The sequence below is a fragment of the Squalius cephalus genome (assembly GCF_949319135.1).
Source record: "Squalius cephalus genome assembly, chromosome: 12".
In the NCBI taxonomy this organism is placed as follows: Eukaryota; Metazoa; Chordata; class Actinopteri; order Cypriniformes; family Leuciscidae; genus Squalius; species Squalius cephalus.
Genome location: NC_137133.1, coordinates 25,338,677 through 25,361,377, shown reverse-complemented (window position 1 = coordinate 25,361,377; position 22,701 = coordinate 25,338,677). Strand labels below are relative to the sequence as shown.

The following is a 22,701-nucleotide window of genomic DNA, read 5'->3' as shown; positions in this document are numbered from 1 at the left end:
TTTCTCCAGCTTCATGTCCTGAGCATTGTGTTTTCTATTTTTCTACGTAGTGCTTAGTGACTGTTCAGTAGTGTTTTTAATTTTGATTGACTCGGGGCACGATTTGACAACATAGTTCAGTTTTGAGCACAGATTGAACTGTTTTGAGGTGAAAGTTTGGTTTTGCAAGAAGAGTCTGAGGTTTTGTGAATGTAGCTTGAAAATTGGGTTTTGTGTTCACAGTTTAGAGAAAAGGAGAGCAGCTTTCAAGAAATGTGTCTTAGCAATCGAGAAAAACTGTAACACTTGTTGGTAGCAATTGTTTTTGTGTACAGATCTCGGAGCCTAGGCTGCCTACAGAGACGCGTTTTTTTGACGGCCTGCTTATGGGGCAGGCAGCTAGCGGATCGTTAGGAAAGATTAGATGAATGTGATCATTTATGTTTGGGCCTTTTTTGGGCCTGAAATCGCTGATACAACCTTTAATGGCTACTTTAGCTATTATTACATTAGCTAACTACCAACTAACCAGATAACATTAAAAAATTGACAAGCACTTACTGGGCAGAATGGCTCTTCAAATGTTAAACGCGATGTTAATGTTGCATGTCTTGCAAAGCGCTGTTCGTCTTTTGCCATGTTGTGAATAATTCTTGAAGCCGAAAGCGATGACCCTCGGTACCCCTCCGGCTGACATGTTGATGTGATATCTGATCTAAGTGGGCGTGGTGTGCGTAAGGTACGAGAGGGCATGACTGATGATAGTGTCGTGATCCAGTCATGACAACGCTATTCTCAGCCTGCGCTCCAGCTGGGTAATCAACTTTATTTTTTTAAATAATTTATATATTTTATATTCAAACTGAAAACATGATGTGATTAACACTCAAGTCATTCAAGTCATCATGTCTCAAGTCCAGTCAAGTCCCGAGTCTTCCAAGTCTCAAGTATTTTATTTTTTGTCAAGTCAAGTCACAAGTCATAAAAACTCGAGTCCAAGTCACAAGTCCCCATGTCTGTACCAAACGCTGCTCCTCCTGTATGGACCAGTGGCGTAGCCACGAGGAGGCCTGGGTGGGCCTAGGCCCCCTCATTTACATGTCCGGCCCCCTCAGATTTCTGATTGCTTAAAATAAAATAAGAAAAATAAGAAATTGTTGATGTGTTAGTCTAATTGATAGATTGACCAATCAAAATACTGCGCGGTAAAATGCAGCTGTTTTCAAACTTGATTTGACGTGTTGTGCGTAACCTACGCTGTCATCTTCGCGTGAGAGTTCATGCGGTGACAATGGCAGCGTTGTGCAAAGTACAATATTACGCACGAAAAGATGAGCGAGAAGGAGAAAATAAGCCATCTACATCTGAGTTTGCTTCAGCTTACTACAAGACGACAGCGAGTGAAGCGGCTAGGAGACAGAAACACACATATTTCATCACAGGAATAGCGGTGAGACTTCGACTCAGATCGGCACAATGCACAATGACTTGTTTGCAAATGATGAACCACCTTCACAACCAGTGATGACCACATTTCCTGTATAGCCTATATATGTTGTATATGAAGAGTTTGAGTAATAATGTGTTTTCTTTACCAAGAGAGTGGAAAGATGAAAACCACTATTTTTTAATAGGTTTTTTTTTTTTTTTTTTTTTTTTTACTTTCACGTAGCATATTTAGGTTATAATAACATAAAAATTTCAAATCCAGATTTTGATTTTCAAATATTTATTATAAAAAAGGATTAGTTTCCCCCCAAAATGCAATAAATTCATGACACTTTTTTTCCAAAATGCAATTAATCCATTGAATCAATATAAAAGTTATTTTTCATATTTTAACTGTTGAAAATACACAACAAAGTAAATTGATCCACATATGACAGCCTCTGAACTTGGTCAATACTAATCTTATATAGCCTATAACTTACAGGCACTGGACTAAAAATAGCCGACATTAAATCACCATCGCTAAGAAATACCTCCTGAACTTTTTTTGACGGCGATCAGCTGTAAAATGGCTTGGTCCTGCTCGGTTTTCGTTGACTTTGAGTAAAACAATTGAAAGTTTTTCAAAAAATCCCCTGGGGTCAAAGTGTCAGCGTGACAGAAGTTTGATGCTGTCGTGTGAGAACAAGCAACAGTCGGCATTTTTCCTCCTCCGCGTGCCTCATCTTCTTAATCTCCTCAAGTAGCCTAAACGATTAGATTTCGATGGCTTACGTTTCTTCCCCACCGCAGAAACCACCACAGGGTCACCAATGCCGTCAAAACGTTTTTTTTTTTTTGTGGATCACAAAGTAGAAGGAAAACTAGGATGCCGGGTTTATTCAAAGCGCCGCCGTTACGGTTTACAGAGCGTGGAATGGTGTGCTGTGATTGGTTGAGCGGATGTATCGCATTCTTCAGAGAAAGGGAAAAGGAAAGGGAGAAAACATGACAGAATAATACGGCGGATATTGCATTTTACGTAAAATTAAAAATGGACTTTTCAACACCGACCAGATACAATAGGCTACAGATTTTTGCGGGAACTAAATATATATATATATATATATACACTGCTCAAAAAAATTAAAGGAACACTTTGAAAACACATCAGATCTCAATGGGGAAAAATATCATGCTGGATATCTATACTAATATGGACTGGGTAATGTGTTATGAACGAAAGGATGCCACATCGTTTGATGGAAATGAAAATGATCATCCAACAGAGGATTGAATTCAAAGACACCCCGGAAATCTAAGTGAAAAAATGATGCAGCAGGCTTGTCAATTTTGCTGAAATTTCATTGCAGCAACTCAAAATGGTACTCCGTAGTTTGTATGGCCCCCACGTGCTTGTATGCATGCCTGACAACGTCGGGGCATGCTCCTAATGAGACGACGGATGGTGTCCTGGGGTATTTCCTCCCAGATCTGGACCAGCGCATCACTGAGCTCCTGGACTGTCTGAGGTGCAACCAGGTGATGTCAGATGGACCGAAACACAATGTCCCAGAGGTGTTCTATTGGATGTAGGTCAGGTGAGCGTGGTGGCCCTTCAATGGTATCATTCCTTCATCCTCCAGGAACTGCCTGCATGCTCTCGCCACATGAGGCCGGGCATTGTTGTGCACCAGGAGGAACCCAGGACCCACTGCACCAGCATAGGGTCTGACAATGGATCCAAGGATTTCATCCCGATACCTAATGGCAGTCAGGGTGCCATTGTCTAGCCTGCAGAGGTCTGTGCGTCCCTCCATGGATATGCCTCCCCAGACCATCACTGACCCACCACCAAACCGGTCATGCTGAACGATGTTACAGGCAGCATAACATTCTCCACGGCTTCTCCAGACCCTTTCCTGTCTGTCACGTGCTCAGGGTGAACCTGCTCTCATTTGTGAAAACCACAGGGCACCAGTGGCGGACCTGCCAATTCTGGTGTTCAATGGGAAATGCCAATCGAGCTCCCTGGTGCTGGGCAGTGAGCACAGGCCCCACTAGAGGACGTCGGGCCCTCAGGCCACCCTCATGAAGTCTGTTTCTGATTGTTTGGTCAGAGACATTCACACCAGTAGCCTGCTGGAGGTCATTTTGTAGGGCTCTGGCAGTGCTCATCATGTTCCTCCTCGCACAAAGGAGCAGATACCGGTCCTGCTGATGGGTTAAGGACCTTCTACGGCCCTGTCCAGCTCTCCTAGAGTAGCTGTCTGTCTTCCTGGAATCTCCTCCATGCTCTTGAGACTGTGCTGGGAGACACAGCAAACCTTCTGGCAATGGCACGTATTGATGAGCCATCCTGAAGGAGCTGGACTGCCTGCGCAACCTCTGTAGGGTCCAGGTATCGCCTCATGCTACCAGTAGTGACACTGACCCTAGCCAAATGCAAAACTGGTGAAAAACAGTCCAAAAAGATGAGTAGGGAAAAAATGTCAGTGGCCTCCACCTGTAAAACCATTCCTGTTTTGGGGGTTGTCTCACTGTTGCCCATCTAGTGCACCTGCTGTTAATGTCATTAACACTAAAGCAGCTGAAACTGATTACCAACCCCCTCTGTTACTTAACTGACCAGATCAATATCCCAGGAGTTTAACTGACTTGATGCTATTCTCTGATTAAAAAGTGTTCCCTTTATTTTTTTGAGCAGTGTATATATATATATATATATATATATATATATATATATATTATATATATATATTTAACGTTTGTCACGTTTTGGAACCAAACTCTTCATATATTTGCTGAGTAAGATGACATCATTGACACTTTTTATAATCGCCCTTGTAGACTCATGTAAAAGATAATAATCGCCGAGCTATGTCGTAGGCTGCTATAGCCTAGGCTATATATATATGTATATATATATATATATATATATATATTTGTGGTGGGCCGTTAGCGGCGTTAACGTGCTGCATTAACGTGAGACTCTTATCGGGCGATAAAAAAAAATATCGCCGTTAATCTATTCTCAAAGTTGGGTTGGGAGCTGGGTCTATACTACGCAAGCTATGATGACTTTCACCTTGATATTTTAGCGCGGATGTATAATTAGCCGAATTCGGTTCGGTGTTCGGTACGCATTTTCAAACCGAACGGTTCGTTGGACCATTTTTCCTGCCGACCAAAATTTCGTTATTTCAAATGTAGGCGGGTCGCGCGTGGCAATCGCGCTCATAATGTGACGGCGCTGATCCACTTGTCCGACACGACTGTTGCGTGGTGTCGCGACGCCTCTCCACATTGGTACGTTGATGGGCGTTTACCGCTATGGCCGTGATTTTGACTGAGCGGGAAATGTAGCGTATCAGAACAGAGGACCTGCGAGAGACTTCCCTCCGTCTCCATATGCTCTACTTCTATTGGATAGACGCGTCGCGTCTAACGGAATTCATTTGCATAAAGATGGGCATCGGCCAGCTTTGTGACGCGCAGCATTTTTTCAAATGAAGCGCCGCCTTCCCGTAATGCTTTGCGGGCGCGACAAAGTCTCTTGACGTCACCCATAGGAATATATTTATTTATTTATTTATTTAAAGTTTATTTAACAGGGACCATACAAGCAAACATAGTTACAATACAAAGCCTGTAACTGATGCGCAGCATATAGAGTTTATAGCTAGTGCTAATTTTCAACTCCTGTCCCTGGTTGGGCATTTCTAAGAACATTATAAAACAGATACATACATAAAAAACAAGAAATAATACAAAACTATACATGTATATATACATACATACACACATACATATACACATACATATATATATACATACATACATACATACATACACACATATACACATACATATATATATATATATATATACATACATACATACATATACTGTACACACACACATACATATATATATATATATATATATATATACATATATACACACATATATACACATACACATACATACACACATACATACACACACACACACACACACATACACACATATACATACATACATACATAATCATACACAATTATAACAACAATTAAAAATGTATACAGTTTTGGTTTGTCTTTAGCCACAGCTTAATCCTGGAAGTGAACTTTTTGAAGTCAGATATGGCCTTAATATCAGATGGTAATGCATTCCATAGCCTACAGCTCTTAACAGAAAAGGCAGTCTGTGCAAAGCTTGTCCTACAGTATGGTATTGTACAGTTATGATTTGTACTACTTCTAGTAACTCTTTGGCTGTTCTGTATTTCAATAAATTTACTAAGAGGCTCAGGTGCTAAATTATTAATACACTTGAAGATTAATTTAAGGAAACATAAATTACTAAAGCTTTCAAAGCTTAATATTTTATATTTCTCCAGTATGTAACAGTGATGATAGCGGATTGGCTTTTTATCCATAATTTTTATTGTTCGATTGTAAAGTGAACCAATGTGTTTTGTTGCAGACGGAGCTGCTTGCCCCCAAACTGTCATGCAGTATGAAATATGTGAAAACACCATAGCATGCATGTACAGTAGGGCTGCCTGGTTTGGTATATAGTGTCTGATTAATTTAAAACAATTAAGATTTCTTTGTATTGTTTTAGAGATTTTCTTGATATGTTTAGTAAAATTAAGTTGAGGATCTATAACCAATCCAAGGTATGTGAATTCTGTTACAGATTGAATTTTTTCATTTTGCAAGTTAATTTTAAATCTTTTATTTAGATCAAGTTTCTTAATAGAAAAACACATGGAAACTGTCTTTGTAAAATTTAGCACCAACTGATTTTGATTGAGCCACTGTCCGACATCAGCCATACATGCAGAGAGAACATCAGCCGCCAACTCTGGTGACTTAGCGGGTGCATAAAGAACTGCATCATCTGCATAGAGCTGGAAGCTGGCACCTGAACAGTTTAATGGTAGGTCATTAATAAAAAGACTGAACAGCAAAGGACCAAGTACAGAGCCCTGTGGTATGCCCATTTTGATGTTCAAGAGTGAGGATTTTTCCTGGTTAACTTTAACACACTGAACTCTAGCCTGAAGATAAGATGCGAACCACTGTACTGCCTTAGTAGAAAAATTAAAAGACGACATTTTAGTTAAAAGTAAACTATGGTTGATTGTATCAAATGCCTTTTTAATGTCAAGGAAAACAGCTCCCACCACATTACCCCTATCCAGTGATTTCTTCACATTTTCAATAAAACAGCAGTTTGCAATTTCAGTGGAATAACCTGATCTAAAACCAAACTGCTGTGGGTGGAGGAACTGATTGGCTTCTAAGTGATCAACCATTTGTGCTGCTACAACTTTCTCAATAACTTTAGATAAAATAGGTAAAATAGATATGGGACGATAGTTACACATAGAGTCCTGACTTCCTGATTTAAATACTGGCACAATTACTGCTTTTTTCCATCCCAAAGGAAATGTACAGGTTCTTATAGAAAGATTGACAAGATGTGTAAGAGGTTTAACTAACACTGTTACATATTTTTTTAAAAACCAATTATTCATCATATATAAATCATTTGTTTTGGAATTAGACAATTTATTAATAATTTCTAAGATGTTTGTCTCCTGAACCTCTGTAATATGAAACGAATCTGCAGAAGTCACTCCAGTTGTATAATTGAAGTCTTTAGACTCAAAATCTTTTATTAGTTCTTCTACTGATTGCACAAAATATGAATTTAATTCATTAGCCATAATGGCATTATTATTTATGTTCTTTCCATTTATGTTAAGTTCCTTGATCCCCTGTTTATTTGGTTTATTAGTCAGATTGTTTAAGTGTCTCCAAATGGAATTATTATTGCCTTTAGCATTACCTATAAGTTGAGTATAATATGAAACTTTTGCTTTACGTAGTTCTAACACCACTTTATTTCTTAGACTTTTGTAGGTTAACAAATCAGTATTAATTTTTGAGCATAATGATTTTTTCAGAGCCAAATCTCTCTTCTTCATAAGCTTTCTGATTTCATTACTTATCCATGGTACAGTGTCTTTCTTACTACATCTTTTTTTTATTAGAAATTTGTCTATTAATCCTGAAATAGCTGTAGTCATAGAATTACAGCACTCGTCTACATCATCCACAGCCATGATCTGCTCCCAATTTAAGTTATTAAGTTCTCTTTCGAACTGCACAGTTTTAGCTTCAGGAATGATAAATGATAATTTATCACAATCAGATTTGCCAAAATACTGTAGCCGCTTTCTGGTCAGCTTTCTAACTGTCAGAATCATGTTGTGGTCTGAGAGACCTGTTATCAGATTGTACGTCCTTGTTATACGTTATGGTTTATTGGTAAACGCCATATCAATCAGGGTCTTGGTCTGCCTTGTTATCCTAGTGGGCCCTTTAATCATTTGTAGATAATTAAATTTTGTCATAATTGTTTTTAATTTTTGTTTCCCACTTTTTTCCGACCAATTAATGTTAAAATCACCATACCATACAGTTTCTTTATAAGAATCAAGTTGTTTAGCTACAAGACTTAATTCATCATAAAAAGCAGTGTTATGTGAAGGTGGGTTATAAATAACAACAATATTAAAATTCATTGTAGGTGATAAGATAACATTCAAAGCTAGACATTCCAGAGGGGTTTTCAATTCAACTGTGTGACATTTAAATGTATCTTTTATGTATATCAAAACTCCTCCCCCCTTGCCTGTATTTCTGTCCTTTCTGAAACATTGATATCCAGCAATGTCGATCATATTATTTGGTATATTACTGTGAAGCCAGGATTCTGTTACACAAAGATAATCCAAATTTGAGTCCAAGAGGAGTACAGAGATCTGATCCCTTTTGGAAATTAGGCTGCGAATGTTTAAGTGTCCGCCTAATATTCCTTTCGGTTTACACTTAATGTCCCAGAGTACTCTAGCGTGATTCACAGTTTGGAAAAATAGATATTGCTTTTGTTTTTTGTACAGCACTACAGCCAGAGCCATTCAAGTGCATTATTGGCATCTCATCTGGACCTCCACATGAAGTAGCGCGACTCACATTAGCCATAGCTCTGTCTCCCAACCGAAAGTAAAAGTCCACGCTATTATTCCACGCCACCACAGCCTCGCGATTAGCAGCAATTCCCGGTTCAATCCCCGAATATGGCTCTATCAGACGGGGTGACTCACCGGACTTGTTGCGGTCGGTTGTACACAGGCAGCTAAGACTAGGTGAACTCCGTTTTTCGGCTTGCCGCTGATCCAGTGGTTCATGGCTCTGAACCAACAGCTCCTGCAGCTCCGCTAGATGGGATTCTGGTGTAGTCGATGTCACCCCTGTACTGAGCCCAACCTCCAGCTCAGTATTAGCCATTTGCTCAAACGTAGTCGGACCAGGATTAAGGTGTATATCCCCAGCCAGAAGAATGAGCACCAGTATAACTTTAGATGCATAAAATCAAATAGTTCCAAAATAGTGGAGCGCGGCGTGTCGCACGGACAAGTGGATCAGCGCCGTAAGAGACGCTGGCGCGACCACAACATTGTCCGACATCAAATGGCAAACGTAATGTAAGCGGAACGAAACTGAGCTACTCGTTATTGTGTGGTTGACGGACCGTTGTTTATCAGTTTGGACCAGTGCAGCGCGAGCCGATCGTGATCATGCCACACTGTTACTACACAGCACTAAGAGATCCAGTAAAGAAAGCATTTTAATTCGCCACTGAAGTAATAACATCGCTGCGAGATCCAGTAAAGAAAGCATTTTAATTCGCCACTGAAGTAATAACATCGCTGCGAGATCTAGTGAGAAACATTCACATTTCTCCGTTATTAACGGATCGAACAGTGCGAGGAAGCCAGGAAGAAACATAGTGCCATGAATTAACTATCCGGTGTCCACAGATCTGCAACATTTACCATGGATTTACTGTAGTAACACTAACTGCAACCATGGAAGTTTTGCAGGAATAGTAGGCTATAATGCTTTCAAGTAACATTACGTTGGTTTTATTTTGACATTATGAATAAAATTGCTGCCCTCAAATGTTAATCTGAATTTATAGACCTTTGTTTATAACTACTACAATATTAGGCTTCATTTCATTTTTTCCAAGGAGCTGTTTTGTTTTATATGCTCATAAGAAGCATTGTCTCCTCTTCACCAGTAAGCTGGTGTGTGGTGGGCGTTCTGGCGCAATATGGCTGCCGTCGCATCATCCAGGTGGATGCTGCACATTGGTGGTGGTTGAGGAGATCCCCCCTTCTATGTAAAGCGCTTTGAGTGCAGAGAAAAGCGCTATATAAATGTAATGAATTATTATTATTATTATAATTATTAAGAAGAGTCTATTATAGCTCCATCATTGCTCAAAGTAAAAAAAAAAAAATTTGTTTTTTAAAAAAAATCATACTTTATTATGTTAGTTTTAATAAAGAAAAATCTCTGGCATTTCTTCACAAGTTCTTTTAAATGTCACTTTGTATTTAAGAAACACGTGCCCTTTAGTCATTATTTGGGTAGCACACATATTCTGAATGCCTTCGGCAGAATTCAAATGAGCCATTTTAATCTAGATTAATCTAGATTAATTCCAAGATTACAGTGAGATTAATCTAGATTTAAAAAATGAATCTATGCCCACCACTAATATATATATATATATATATATATATATATATATATAGCCTGATATATTAGTTGCCCCCTCATTTTAAGATGGGCCCCCCCAAAAATAAAATTCTGGCTACGCCCCTGGTATGGACTCCACCACCGCAGCGGCTTCTTGATGTGAGTGATCATATATATTTTAATCAAAATTTATGGTTAGGCTAAAGTTAATCCTCTGGGGTCGACAAACGCGCTGGCGCATTTTGCTGGATTTTTTCACATAGCGGCAAAATATGAAAATGCCTATAGAGAGCGCGCGCTATTGACATCAACTCGATAAAACTCATCAGATGCATGCACTTTACGTCGTCTTGAGACCCTGTGAGTCACTCTCCATTTTAGAGAGTCTGACACATACAGTGCTATGCATAAGTTTAGACACCCATGCTAAAGTTGACTAAAAAGAGGAATAGAAAATCATCTTTTGGAAATTGAACTTAATGCCTTAATTTAAAAAATTAGGAAAAATCCAACCTTTAAGGACACCAATTTTCTTTGTGAATGAATAATGTATCATAAATAAATAAATGTTCTTCCTTAAAATACAGGGTGCATAAGTTTGGACACCCCTATGTTAAATTCCCATAGAGGCAGGCAGATTTTTATTTTTAAAGGCCAGTTACTTCATGGAGCCAGGATACTATGCATCCTGATAAAGTTCCCTTGGCCTCTGGAATTAAAATAGCCCCACATCATCACATTGCCTTCACCATACCTAGAGATTGGCATGGAGTACTTTCCATAAGATCATCTCTCAATGCAAATCAAACTAGCTATTAGGCTAACTGAAATAAAACCATGCCAATCTCTAGGTATGGTGAAGGCAATGTGATGATGTGGGGCTATTTTACTTCCAAAGGCCAAGGGAACTTGATCAGGATGCATAGTATCCTGGATCCATGAAGTAACTGGCCTTTAAAAATAAAAATCTGCCTGCCTCTATGGGAATTTAACATAGGGGTGTCCAAACTTATGCACCCTGTATTTTAAGAAAGAACATTTATTTATTTACGATACAATATTCATTCACAAAGAAAATTGGTGTCCTTAAAGGTTGGATTTTTCCTAATTTTTTAAATTAAGGCATTAAGTTCAGTTTCCAAAAGATGATTTTTTATTCCTCTTTTTAGTCAACTTTAGTATGGGTGTCTAAACTTATGCATAGCACTGTAGACTGTAAAAAAATAGGTGCATTAGGGGACGAACCATAGAGCGGTTCGTCCCCTCTATCTCCGCTGGGGTCTGCCCACTTTTCTAGCATTTTTCAAATATTGCCAGTGGGTGGAGTCAGGCTCTGACCAGGGGTTTAGTTACCCTTTAAAGGGGAACTTTCTTTGCTGATTTTCACTTTTGTTGTCGCATGTTTTCTCAACGAGCTCCCCCTACAGCTGTGGGGCGTATATTTCACAACACTGTCGTAAAAAAACTCACTTGTGGCACCCTCCTCCCCCTTTCTACCGCTGCTCATGTGCATTTGGTTCACATTTGCACATCTCCGATTATTATCGGAGCCGGCCAATTTAAAATGCAAATCTGACTATATTCTTCCAATATAAGGGACATACAGTCAACGAATATGTAAACCTCAGTTGTCTGGGAAGTTTGCCACATAGATAGCAGCAACCCAGTGCAACAGATAGCAATCTACCGCACTCAAAACAAACCTACGCTGACAGCCATGGATTGAACACATTTACAAACACTAACAATAATAAGGAATAAACAGAAAACAAAGACGAACTTACAATTGCATTAGCAGAAACGCCAGGTCAGCATCTGCTTTGCATGCTTCACTTTCCCTTAGCTCTCGCCATTCCGTGAACACACGACCGGTGTTTATTCTTGTGCTGTCCCTCGCTCGGTCAACAGCTTTTTTTCCCTCTCCCTCACTTCTCGCTTGTTCTTGCTTCTCACGAGACTTCCTATTTCCAACTTACCGGGACGTTAGTCCCCATGTTGCAAGGTTGGTTTTCCGCCTGGGAACGCTAGGAGGAGCAGGGAAAGCCACCATTTTCACGAGAACAGGTTATGTAACCATCCAAATTTTTTCTAAACAGTTTTATTAAGTTGAAACGGTTGCCAAGTTCCCTTTTAAGTTGCTGTCTGTTCACTCCTCCGTTGTCCAGTCTTGTTAATGTTACATTGATGTTTGCTGCCTGTTGTTATTTGATTTTTTTGAGTGTGGATTATTAAAGCCGTTTTACCTGATCATCACCTTCTTGTTTCTTCCTGCAACTGAGTGTGACGGTCAGTAGCACATTATTGTTGGTGTTGTTCTATTTCAACATCTTTGTTTTCTGAGCACACTGTTAAGGCAGTCAGTGTAAAAACTAACAAAACAGTCAAGGGTCAAGAGCCCAACTACAGGAAACAAAAACACTGATCTCCTCAATGGTGACTTAGAATGTTTGATCCTCTTATTTAGGTGAATCATCACTAATGGTCAGTCATCTCTTAATTATATTGTAAGAATTGAGAAATTACAAAATGCCGGACAGTCTGTTTCAAGAGCGACCAGACCCTGAGAGGACAAAAGGACCTCTCTGGAGATTACCATTTGAACTAGCCCTCGTGCACCATCGAGACGAAAGTCTCACCTCCGAGTCATCCTAATCTACATCTCTTTCCCTCTCTCCTCACCCCCTCTCTCTCATGCTCAGATGATCACCTGAATTCACCCAAGAAAAATGTATAGTTTAATGTGAATGATTATCACAGAGTATTTTTCATGTTTGGTATCATTTAAAATGTCACAGTGCGACTGGAACAAATGTCTCATTTCCAAATAAGTAAAACAAAAGGTAATAAGGTTTTTAAGAGTTTAAAGATAACTGACTTACAAAGGAAGGTGGTCTCTCAAGACAAATGGTCACACACCTCCAAAAGGTGCAACCTCTGAATGCAAATTTCGGTAACACTTTATATTACGACCCGCAAACAACTGCGTAAGTAAACCGAAATTACGGTGTACGTTTCTGTAATTATAGTGTACTTCCGTGTAGGTATAAGGGAACAATATGTTAAGTTTTGGGTAATAAAGGGGTAACAAGCAGATATACAACCTGCAAAGAACTTCGTAAGTAAACCAAAATTACGGTGTACGTTTCTGTAATTATAGTGTACCTCCGTGTAGGTATAAGGGAACAATATGTTAAGTTTGGGGTAATAAAGGGGTACAACCAGATATACAAGCAAATTATTTATAATGTAATTATTTTAAAACTAACAGGTACCTATTCTGTTAATATATTCCAGGCAAAAATTGTACGTCTGTTGTATATAAAAGTTTTTATCACATTTCTGGCAAAATATGTTCTTGTACAATGTAGTTACAGGGTAATTTTGACATCTGTGGGTTGTAAATTAAACTTATATATGGCTGTATGTAAGCACAGAATGATAAAGAATTAAAATTTATTGGCTTTTCTTACTAAACTACTTAACGTTAAGCCAAAAAAAAAAAAAAGTTTCTGCTATGATTTTAATTTAGAACGTACCATGTACTTACCTCATCACATTGTATTGCAATGACACTTAAATGTCAGGGGATACTGTGTAATTAAAAGTTTTCTTGTTTTGTTTTCTTAATAAGAGTACCTTTCTCTGTAATTACTGTGCAAATAGTGTTGTTTCGTATTGTTACATATTAAGTAGTGTTTGTTTCCCCCTTGTTCTGTGTAGTTACAGGGTAAGTGTAACTCCTGCGGGCTGTAAATTAAAGTGGCGCTTGTTACCCCCTTGTTCTGTGTAGTTACAGGGTAAGTGTAACTCCTGCGGGCTGTAAATTAAAGTGGAGCTTGTTTCCCCCTTGTTCTGTGTAGTTACAGGGTAAGTGTAACTCCTGCGGGCTGTAAATTAAAGTGGCGCTTGTTACCCCCTTGTTCTGTGTAGTTACAGGGTAAGTGTAACTCCTGCGGGCTGTAAATTAAAGTGGCGCTTGTTACCCCCTTGTTCTGTGTAGTTACAGGGTAAGTGTAACTCCTGCGGGCTGTAAATTAAAGTGGCGCTTGTTACCCCCTTGTTCTGTGTAGTTACAGGGTAAGTGTAACTCCTGCGGGCTGTAAATTAAAGTGGAGCTTGTTACCCCCTTGTTCTGCGTAGTTACAGGGTAAGTGTAACTCCTGCGGGCTGTAAATTAAAGTGGCGCTTGTTACCCCCTTGTTCTGTGTAGTTACAGGGTAAGTGTAACTCCTGCGGGCTGTAAATTAAAGTGGCGCTTGTTACCCCCTTGTTCTGCGTAGTTACAGGGTAAGTGTAACTCCTGCGGGCTGTAAATTAAAGTGGCGCTTGTTACCCCCTTGTTCTGTGTAGTTACAGGGTAAGTGTAACTCCTGCGGGCTGTAAATTAAAGTGGAGCTTGTTACCCCCTTGTTCTGTGTAGTTACAGGGTAAATACAACATTAAACCAGTATGCTGAAACCGACAAACCTAGCTTCACCATTAGCATTATCATCAAATTTCTAAATTAGTACTTGTAAAAGAACAGTAGCACAATTAAACCAAAAACATTTATTAAAACAAGTTTAACAATAAACAATCACAATGTTGAAATGACATCAACACTGTACAAACTGTAAACAGAACAGAAACTATAACAGAAACAATAATCGGCAACAGTTGAACAGAGAAAACAAACAATTGGTTTAAACAAATTGAACACACACACACACAAAAAAAAATCAATGGCGAAACTTATTTTTAATAGGAAGCAGCTTATTTTGCTTTTTCATGTCCTCAATTTTTTCCTGAAGTTGGGGACAGGAGGCCACAAATTGCTGCAAGTCCTTGGCATAGGACTGCAGAGTTGTCCCTGGGGTATATGTAGGAACCGAAAACTGTTCCCCATCTGATGCTATTGTCACCTGTAATTACAAGAACAGAAATGTAGTTAGTAGAATATCAAAATAGGTTGCACTAGTTCACCAATAATGTTTTGGGTATGACATAAACATTGACGGCCCTATCATACACCCGGACACAAGTGTCTTTTGCTAGTTTCAACCCGGCGCAATGTTCATTTTCACGTTTAGCACCATGTTGTTTGAACAGCAAATGCATTTGCGCCAATTTTGCGCCCATGGGCGTTCTGATCTGAAAATGAGGTGTGTTCAGGCACATTGTTGGCGCATTGCTATTTTGAGGCAACTAAAATAGACTACGCCATTGACCAACTAAAACCTACTCTTAAGTCTAAAGTCAATGGCGCAATATTGTTTTTGTTATTTAATGAGTGCATTAGTAGGCTAATATGGGACAACAATGCGCGTCTGCTTATCACACATGGATTCACAGTAGCACACAACCCTTTTTATAATATGAAAAATTAAAGGATTAAAATGTAAAAGATTATTGTTGAGTCTCTTGGACATAAATGAGGACCGATTACGAGACGTTAGAAGGCGTAAAGAGCTGCTTCACCTGTAGCCTGGTAAGTAATTAAATGTTTTGCTTTAAACAAATGCAAATATTGCATCTATTTTTAAATGTTTTTTTAAATGCTACCCCACGGATTTATTGTATATGATGACTTTGTACCTCTGGATATGATGAGATGAGAAACATTTTTAAGTACCGGTAATGCTTTTAAAACACTCACGGTGCTGTCTGCGTGCTGAAATGTTTCGGCTCTCCACACATTTGTAAATTCTTTATCTCCTGTTGTTAAAAATAAAGTATTTTTAGAGTACAAACCTTTTCTTGCATATTTGCAAATTATTTTATTAGCGATTATGTAGGCTATCCATACATTAACAGCAATTAAAAGCCTGCTATTTTTACTTCCACGACTGAAAGAAAACGGCTTTTAAAGGTTTTAATAAAAAAAAATAAAAAAAAAATTTCAATACAAATAAAAACAACATAATTTTTAACATTAATCTTTAACTGGTGGTCTTGTTCCTCCATTTATTTTTTCAGTTTACAAATTCCGCCATCTAAATAGGGATTAGGCATGGCGCCAGCGCAACTGGCTTTTAAAGGGGATGAGAGATGAGACTCTCATTGGTTTATTGCACGTTACGCCCAAAACACACCCATTACTCATAAGGATAATAGAAACAACACTTTTAGACCGTGCGCTTAACGCATAAACAAATTTCCCGTCTTTAAATTAGCAAAAGTGGAATCTGACACGCCGTTTAGAACGTGCACTTTAGACAGCGCGTTTAGATCATTAAAATAAGGCCCTGAGTCTCGTTCACTAATAATTGCATATGTTTTTTGTATTTATGACTTTTAGAGTAATTCTACTTGATTTAGCTAGTTTTATGTACAGATTGACCACCCAAATTAAGACTATACATATCTCAGCGGGTATATACATTTTATAACAGTACAGATCATATCATAAATAAGCTGCATGAAAACATGCAGTTTAGAAAGCTAAGGTATAAATACAGTAGCTTCTAATGAATATAATAAAAGTGGTGCATCAAGGGTCTATAAGACTACTTGGAAAATAAAAACAAAAACCTAGAAAAAAACTCTAAATTTATTAACAAAAGCAGTAAACACTGCTCAGTCAAGACATGTACCTGAATTTGACTATCAACTTGTTTTATAAAGTACATCATGTTTTCTGTTAAAAGTGATTAAAAAAAAATTAAGCAAAGAGGAGGTGTGAGTTTGGCCTAGAAATACTCTAACTTCTTTTGTTAAACTTTGCCAATGTTTAGCATGAGTAATCCAACTCTTCAACTGTGCTAATACATCAGAATGCATCAAATACCATTAAACCTGCCCTTTAATAGGTAGTAATTTAATAGAGGCTATATTTTATACTGCTGTTGGACTGTACAGCAATAAAGAAGTGTGTTTCTGTTATTTTGCCTAGGCTCAGTGATATAGAGGATGGATAAAAATAATAGAAAACCCTCTTAGTATAACAGCACCATTAACTTTGTGCACATTGCAAAAATGATTATACTTTTAAATCACTAAATATTCTTAAAATTATCACCTTCATGAAGGATGACTTATTGCAGGACTTTTAGATTTGACTGCATTTTTAATAAGGAAATTAACATCAATATTGTAGTGTAATAGTAGGTAGTGGTGAATAATTTATACTTACTGCAAGCTGTTTAACAACATCGCTGAAATTATAAATAAGTCTGTACTCATACCTACCTCTGCGATGATATTAGACAAGGCCAAGGTGGCTTTGTCTATGTTGTGCCTTTTCAAGCACTCAGGAACACTCCGAATTTTTTTGAATGTTTTCAGAAGAAGCTTGTATCTATGGGTAACTTGTTCCGGGGTACACACTAGAAAAAATTGAAAATAAAATTTGGGTCAGTGTTACAAAAGGGGTATACCAGAAAGCAAGATTAACTTACCATCATATGAAGAGTTTGGTTTCATAAGATACATTTTACAAAAATCTAGTTTTTTGAGTGTGCATTCCAATTAATATCAATCAAACTGCATTTGGTATGTTTTGCCTTCATAAATAAAACAATACAGCTTAGTAGCACAATAAAACACAATAAAAACATCATAACAAACATTTTTGGAACCAAAATCTTCATATATACCCTGAACTCAAGGTTGATGGTCCCAAACCTTGCTTATTCAAGGAATGTCAGTTGCAAAACTGACTGTGACTCAGTTGCTAGGCTACATAAGTGCCAGGGTGGCATTGGCCCACTCAGATTGACGGCTGGCTGACACAGTCAGAAGAGACACAAAATAAATCAAAAGAAATCACACACAAATTATAATAATCTCTTTCATAATAATCACTTAAACATGCATCATTTATAAAGAAATAATATAGAACGTATATTTGCATGTGTTACTAAACCTTGCAAATGTTAACATTCAAGCAATTGTAATCGATTTGAGCACAAGATGTTGTTAAAGTCAGCTGTTTTCTGTGCACACATTCACACACATACTCAAATGGACACACACTCTTACGCACGGAGACGCGCATTTCAAAAAGCATGCAAACACAGAATCTTTCTGCACTTTACAGGAAACACACGCGCAAAATTCGAATTGCGCAAATCTCGAAATAACAAAGTCTTGGCAATTATTCTCATAAAACCAATCAGCTATGTCATAAAGTGACCGCAAACAGCTCAGAAAGAAATCAGATCATGTGTGAGTCAGTATGTGTGTGTCAGTGTTTATTCTATGGTAAATTGGCAGTACGTTTAAGAAATCTGCTTATGTTGGTGTCGTTATGTTAATCAAACAACAGAAGACAAAAGGAAAATAACTTCTGCAGCTTTAAAATGATTAATTACATTTCATTTATAGAATGAAGACGACAGTGTTATTTATTTTATTGTATTTCTGTATCTAATTACTACTGTTATAATTTACTTTATTTGTAACTTTATTTTTTCTATTTCCATATGCTTATAATGTCTTGATTTGTTCTTATTTTATTTTCCTTATTTACATTTTTTGCTTTTATGTTGTAATTCGTTTAACCACTATATTGTAAAATTATGTAATTTAAGAGTAGGCATTGAAGTTCACCCTATTTCACCAAGGTCCACTCAGTTTAAAATGTCTGGGCTCGTCACTGCTGTAAGTTAAGTCGATGCAGAGTATGGTATGTTAAAGGAAAAAACACAAGAAATTCTCACAGAACACTGAATCCATGAGTGAGAAGGGTGTCATATTTCTTATTCTGTACACTAGTGATTTAAATGTATAGTGCATTTCACCACCTAATTGGTGCTTGCTCCTTTCTAATCTTACAGTGTAAAGGAGGGTCTAATGGTATTTCATGCATTCTAACTTATCAACACAGTTAAAAAATTGTATTCCTCATGCTAAACATGTGCAAAGGTTCAATGAACCATTTGGACATACGACATAATATCTCTGTTTCGAATACACTTTTTCAGGGTTGGTACAAGTTCCAGAAAGTGTTTTCTACTATTGAATATGTTGTGTAAGCATCAATCGGAATAGTGCACGCACACACCAACCAAGAGATGACACAAAATTAATGTCATCACAGAAGTGTGTTGTTGTTTGGGAGGGAAACTTAGCATTATGGAAAAAAATGGATGTAGTTTGTCATCAGACACAGTAGGAAAGAGAGTGCTAAGAAGTGATTTAAGAAGTAAGTGATTTCTTTAGTTTAGAATAAATACTTAATAGTTGTTGTTCAATAAAATGCACTAACTAATAAGGAGGCAATCCTGGGCTATGCTTCTACAGAATGCAGTCAGAGACGAAAACCCAGAAAAGAGGTATTTGTGAATTTTGTGTCATAAACGTATGTGCCCCTGTCCCCAGTGAGGGGGAACAATGGGAGCCATCAACATACACTCGTATTTACACTGACCACTTCATCAAAGGTAACCTCAAGTAAACACTTGATATATTAATCTTAGGATTTTTAGGCATAAAACATATCCATATATAAAAAATTAAAAAAAATGTATACAAGTTTTCTGTATTCTTAAACACTTCCAAAAAAAATCTAAGACCACAGGCAGATTTTTTTTTTGCTTGTTTTAAGCACAAATTCACTTACATTTGATATTTTTTGTCAACATCCTAGACTTTTCTTGGGTCATTTTGCTCATTAAGAAAATTCATCTTGATTTAGGAATTTTTAGATATACTGAAAACAAGACAAAAAATACTAAGAAAGTCATTTTTGCAGTGCACTATTATCAAAATTGTTAGTGTTTTGTTTGTTTACTATGGCAGAGTAGAGGTCACAATAAAAAAATATAATATTAGCTGAAGCCGTACACAGGCATAGGACATCTATACACCATATAAATCCATTTGACCTTTTACACTGATTATACACTGCAAAAAAATGAACGTATTTTTGTCTTGTTTTCTAGTATAAACATCTGAAAATTCTTAAATTGAGATACATTTACTTGGTAAATTCTGAAATGTAATAGGTAAAGGCTTAAAACAAGTATTTTCTCATCTTTATTTTATTTTTTATAATTTGTCAAAATGTATGTTTTGACAAATAGGTCTATATGTTTTCTTTGATTTATGTTAATCAGTGTTTGCTTGTTTCCATCTGCTTTCTGCTTGTTTGTCTGTTATAATAAGCAGTTGGCCTGTATATCTGTCTGTTTACTATTTGTATTAGGCCTACATTGTGAAGCGACCTTGGGTTCTTGAAAGGCGCTATAAAAAATAAACTTATTATTATTATTAAAGTAAAAAATATCTGTCAGTGGGGTAAGAAAAATTAACTTAATTCCAGTTTCAACTTAATTCAATAAACTCAATTTAAGTTTTTTTTTTTACCCCACAGGCAGATATTTTTTAATTGTTTTAAGCCTTAACCTCTTAAATTTCAGAATGTATTTCAGTAAAAAAGACTTAAAATCGTAAGCCATTTTACTTAACAAGTACCCGTAAATGTATCTCAATTTAAGAATTCTAAGTATTTTTGTCATGTTTTCCAGTAAAAATATCTAAGACATTCATTTTTTGAGGTGTAACATATGTCTTCACAACTTAGAGTATGTCTCTGTTGAGATTTTTATTGTTATGTGTAAGTTCTACCACACAATATGAAATCTCAAAAAACTTTGACCATATTGCCGAAATATGTTATAACAGTGAAGATTTTTTCTTTTTTCCTCATTACTAGAACTCTGAACATATAGTGACATAAATGTGTAATGCCAATTATGACATTCATTTTCCAAATGGCTTGTCCTCTTTAGGGTCAAGGGAAAAATATACAGTGAGAAAGTATTCAAAGTGACAAATAAAACATGCAGAAAGTGTAATGTTTACATATTTTATATTTACAACTTACTTCTTCTCCCAAATGATCTTGGATTTGCTTTTTTCTTTTTCTTCTTCTTCTTCTTCTTCCTTTCCTTGTCACTGGAACATGAGGAAGATGAGGAGGAGGATGAAGATGAAGTGGAGGTTGAAGATGTTGAGGAGGATGAGGAGGATGTCATTCTTCTCCTCTTCTTTTCAGGTTTCTCTAAAGAACATAAATCGGTAACATTTATAATAACTGCACACTATAAATTATCAGTTAAGCATTTGTAAATAATTAATTAATCATTTATAAAGCATTGTTTCTACATTGATAGAGATTAGTAAGCAGTTTATAAATACAGCTAGAAATGCTTTGCTCTTGATTTATAAGCATGTCTATAATGTGTTTAATAACTGTATTCATACTTTATAAATGGTCAATTTGTCATGTTATACTATTACATTCATAACCTGTTATTAATAAACTGCTTAATAATCTCTATTAATGTAGGAACAATGCTCTATTATGAATTAATAATTTACTAATGCTTAAATAAAGATGTATAGTGTGAAGTTATTATTAAGTGTTTCCCTATCCCACCAATCACAATTGTGACCATAAAAATATTTATAAATTATAAAAATATTTATAAAGCTTTAAAATGTTACTGAATGTTTTTTTTAGTCCATTTCCTGCAAATATGGAACTAATAAAGGGTATGAATTTAATATGTGCATTTTCTCTTGTATAGCTCAATTGGTCACAATGACCAGAGCAATTTACATCCTTGTTTGTACCATGAGTAGCTGCATCAAAGCCCAAAAACAAAAGGTAATAAAAAAATTATGTTAACATAAAGATATGATAAAGATTTTTTTTTTACACATTGACTTCAAAGTGTCTAGTATCAATATATAAGTTCACATTTATTCAGTTTTGTTGAGTGTGGTCATGGAATAAGTTAACATGTTGATGACAACAATTGTGACCACTGGGAAAACATTTTTTGAATTTACTGTACTTTAAAATGGCAGTTATTAGCAAAAGATGAATTAAAGTTTAACAATGACAAAGTTACTGTGAATATTGCACTAAACAAAAAGGTATAGCCTACCATTAATTCAGTATCACATTATTCCACCGCTCACAATTGTGAGCAACCTTAAAACTCAACTTTTCACATACATGTCTATATTTTTTAATCATTATATTGATTATTTCAGAGGGATACTATTGACACATCATTTGGATATTTTAATGTCTGGGAAAATTTGGATCAAATTGGTTTAGTGTCTCTGCATTAAAAAGTACCAGTTAAAAACACTGCAATGTAACTTACTGTAGCTATGAGTGGCAGGCACAGTCGATGGAGCAGGTGCAGGGGCAGCAACTGAGTCCAACAGCCGATCCAGTTCTGTTCTCAGCTGATCCCTCTGGTCCACTAAGGCACTCTTCTCTTCACGCAGTTTTTCGAGGGTAATGGAGGCAGTAGGAGCTAGGTTTCCTCCGTGATCAGATGCAAGAGCTGGTTGAGGGAGGGGTGGTATGGGGATGTCTTCCGAATCACTGTCTTCCATGGCGTTATCTCTAAAAAAATTAGTGAAAGTCAATTTAATCACTAAGTTAATCACGTAGCCTTATCTAATGACGGTAACTATATTAGGTATGTTAAAATTTGCTAGTAAGCCTGCTTACCCATTAACATATGATTGTCCAACAACAAATATCATATGAACACAACAGTATTTAATAATAATAATAATAATAATAATAATATTATATATATATATATATATATATATATATATATATATATATATATATATATATATATATATATATATATATACAGGGTGCGATTTGTGAAAAAAACAGAGGGGGGGGATGTTTCGAAAAGAAAAAATT

The 22,701-nt window shown here is 36.8% G+C and overlaps 1 protein-coding gene across 1 annotated transcript; it reads right to left on the bottom strand.

Annotated features, from left to right (window-relative positions):
- Nucleotides 1-14,752: 14,752 nt before the first annotated feature.
- On the bottom strand, nucleotides 14,753-22,373 carry LOC307168576 (uncharacterized protein; the record flags this gene model as incomplete). The annotated part of the gene is made up of 4 exons (XM_079888694.1): nucleotides 14,753-14,935; nucleotides 17,202-17,338; nucleotides 20,842-21,018; nucleotides 22,136-22,373. 4 exons carry the CDS (start codon nucleotides 22,371-22,373, stop codon nucleotides 14,753-14,755), a joined length of 735 nt encoding a protein of 244 aa, XP_079744820.1.
- Nucleotides 22,374-22,701: the final 328 nt, after the last annotated feature.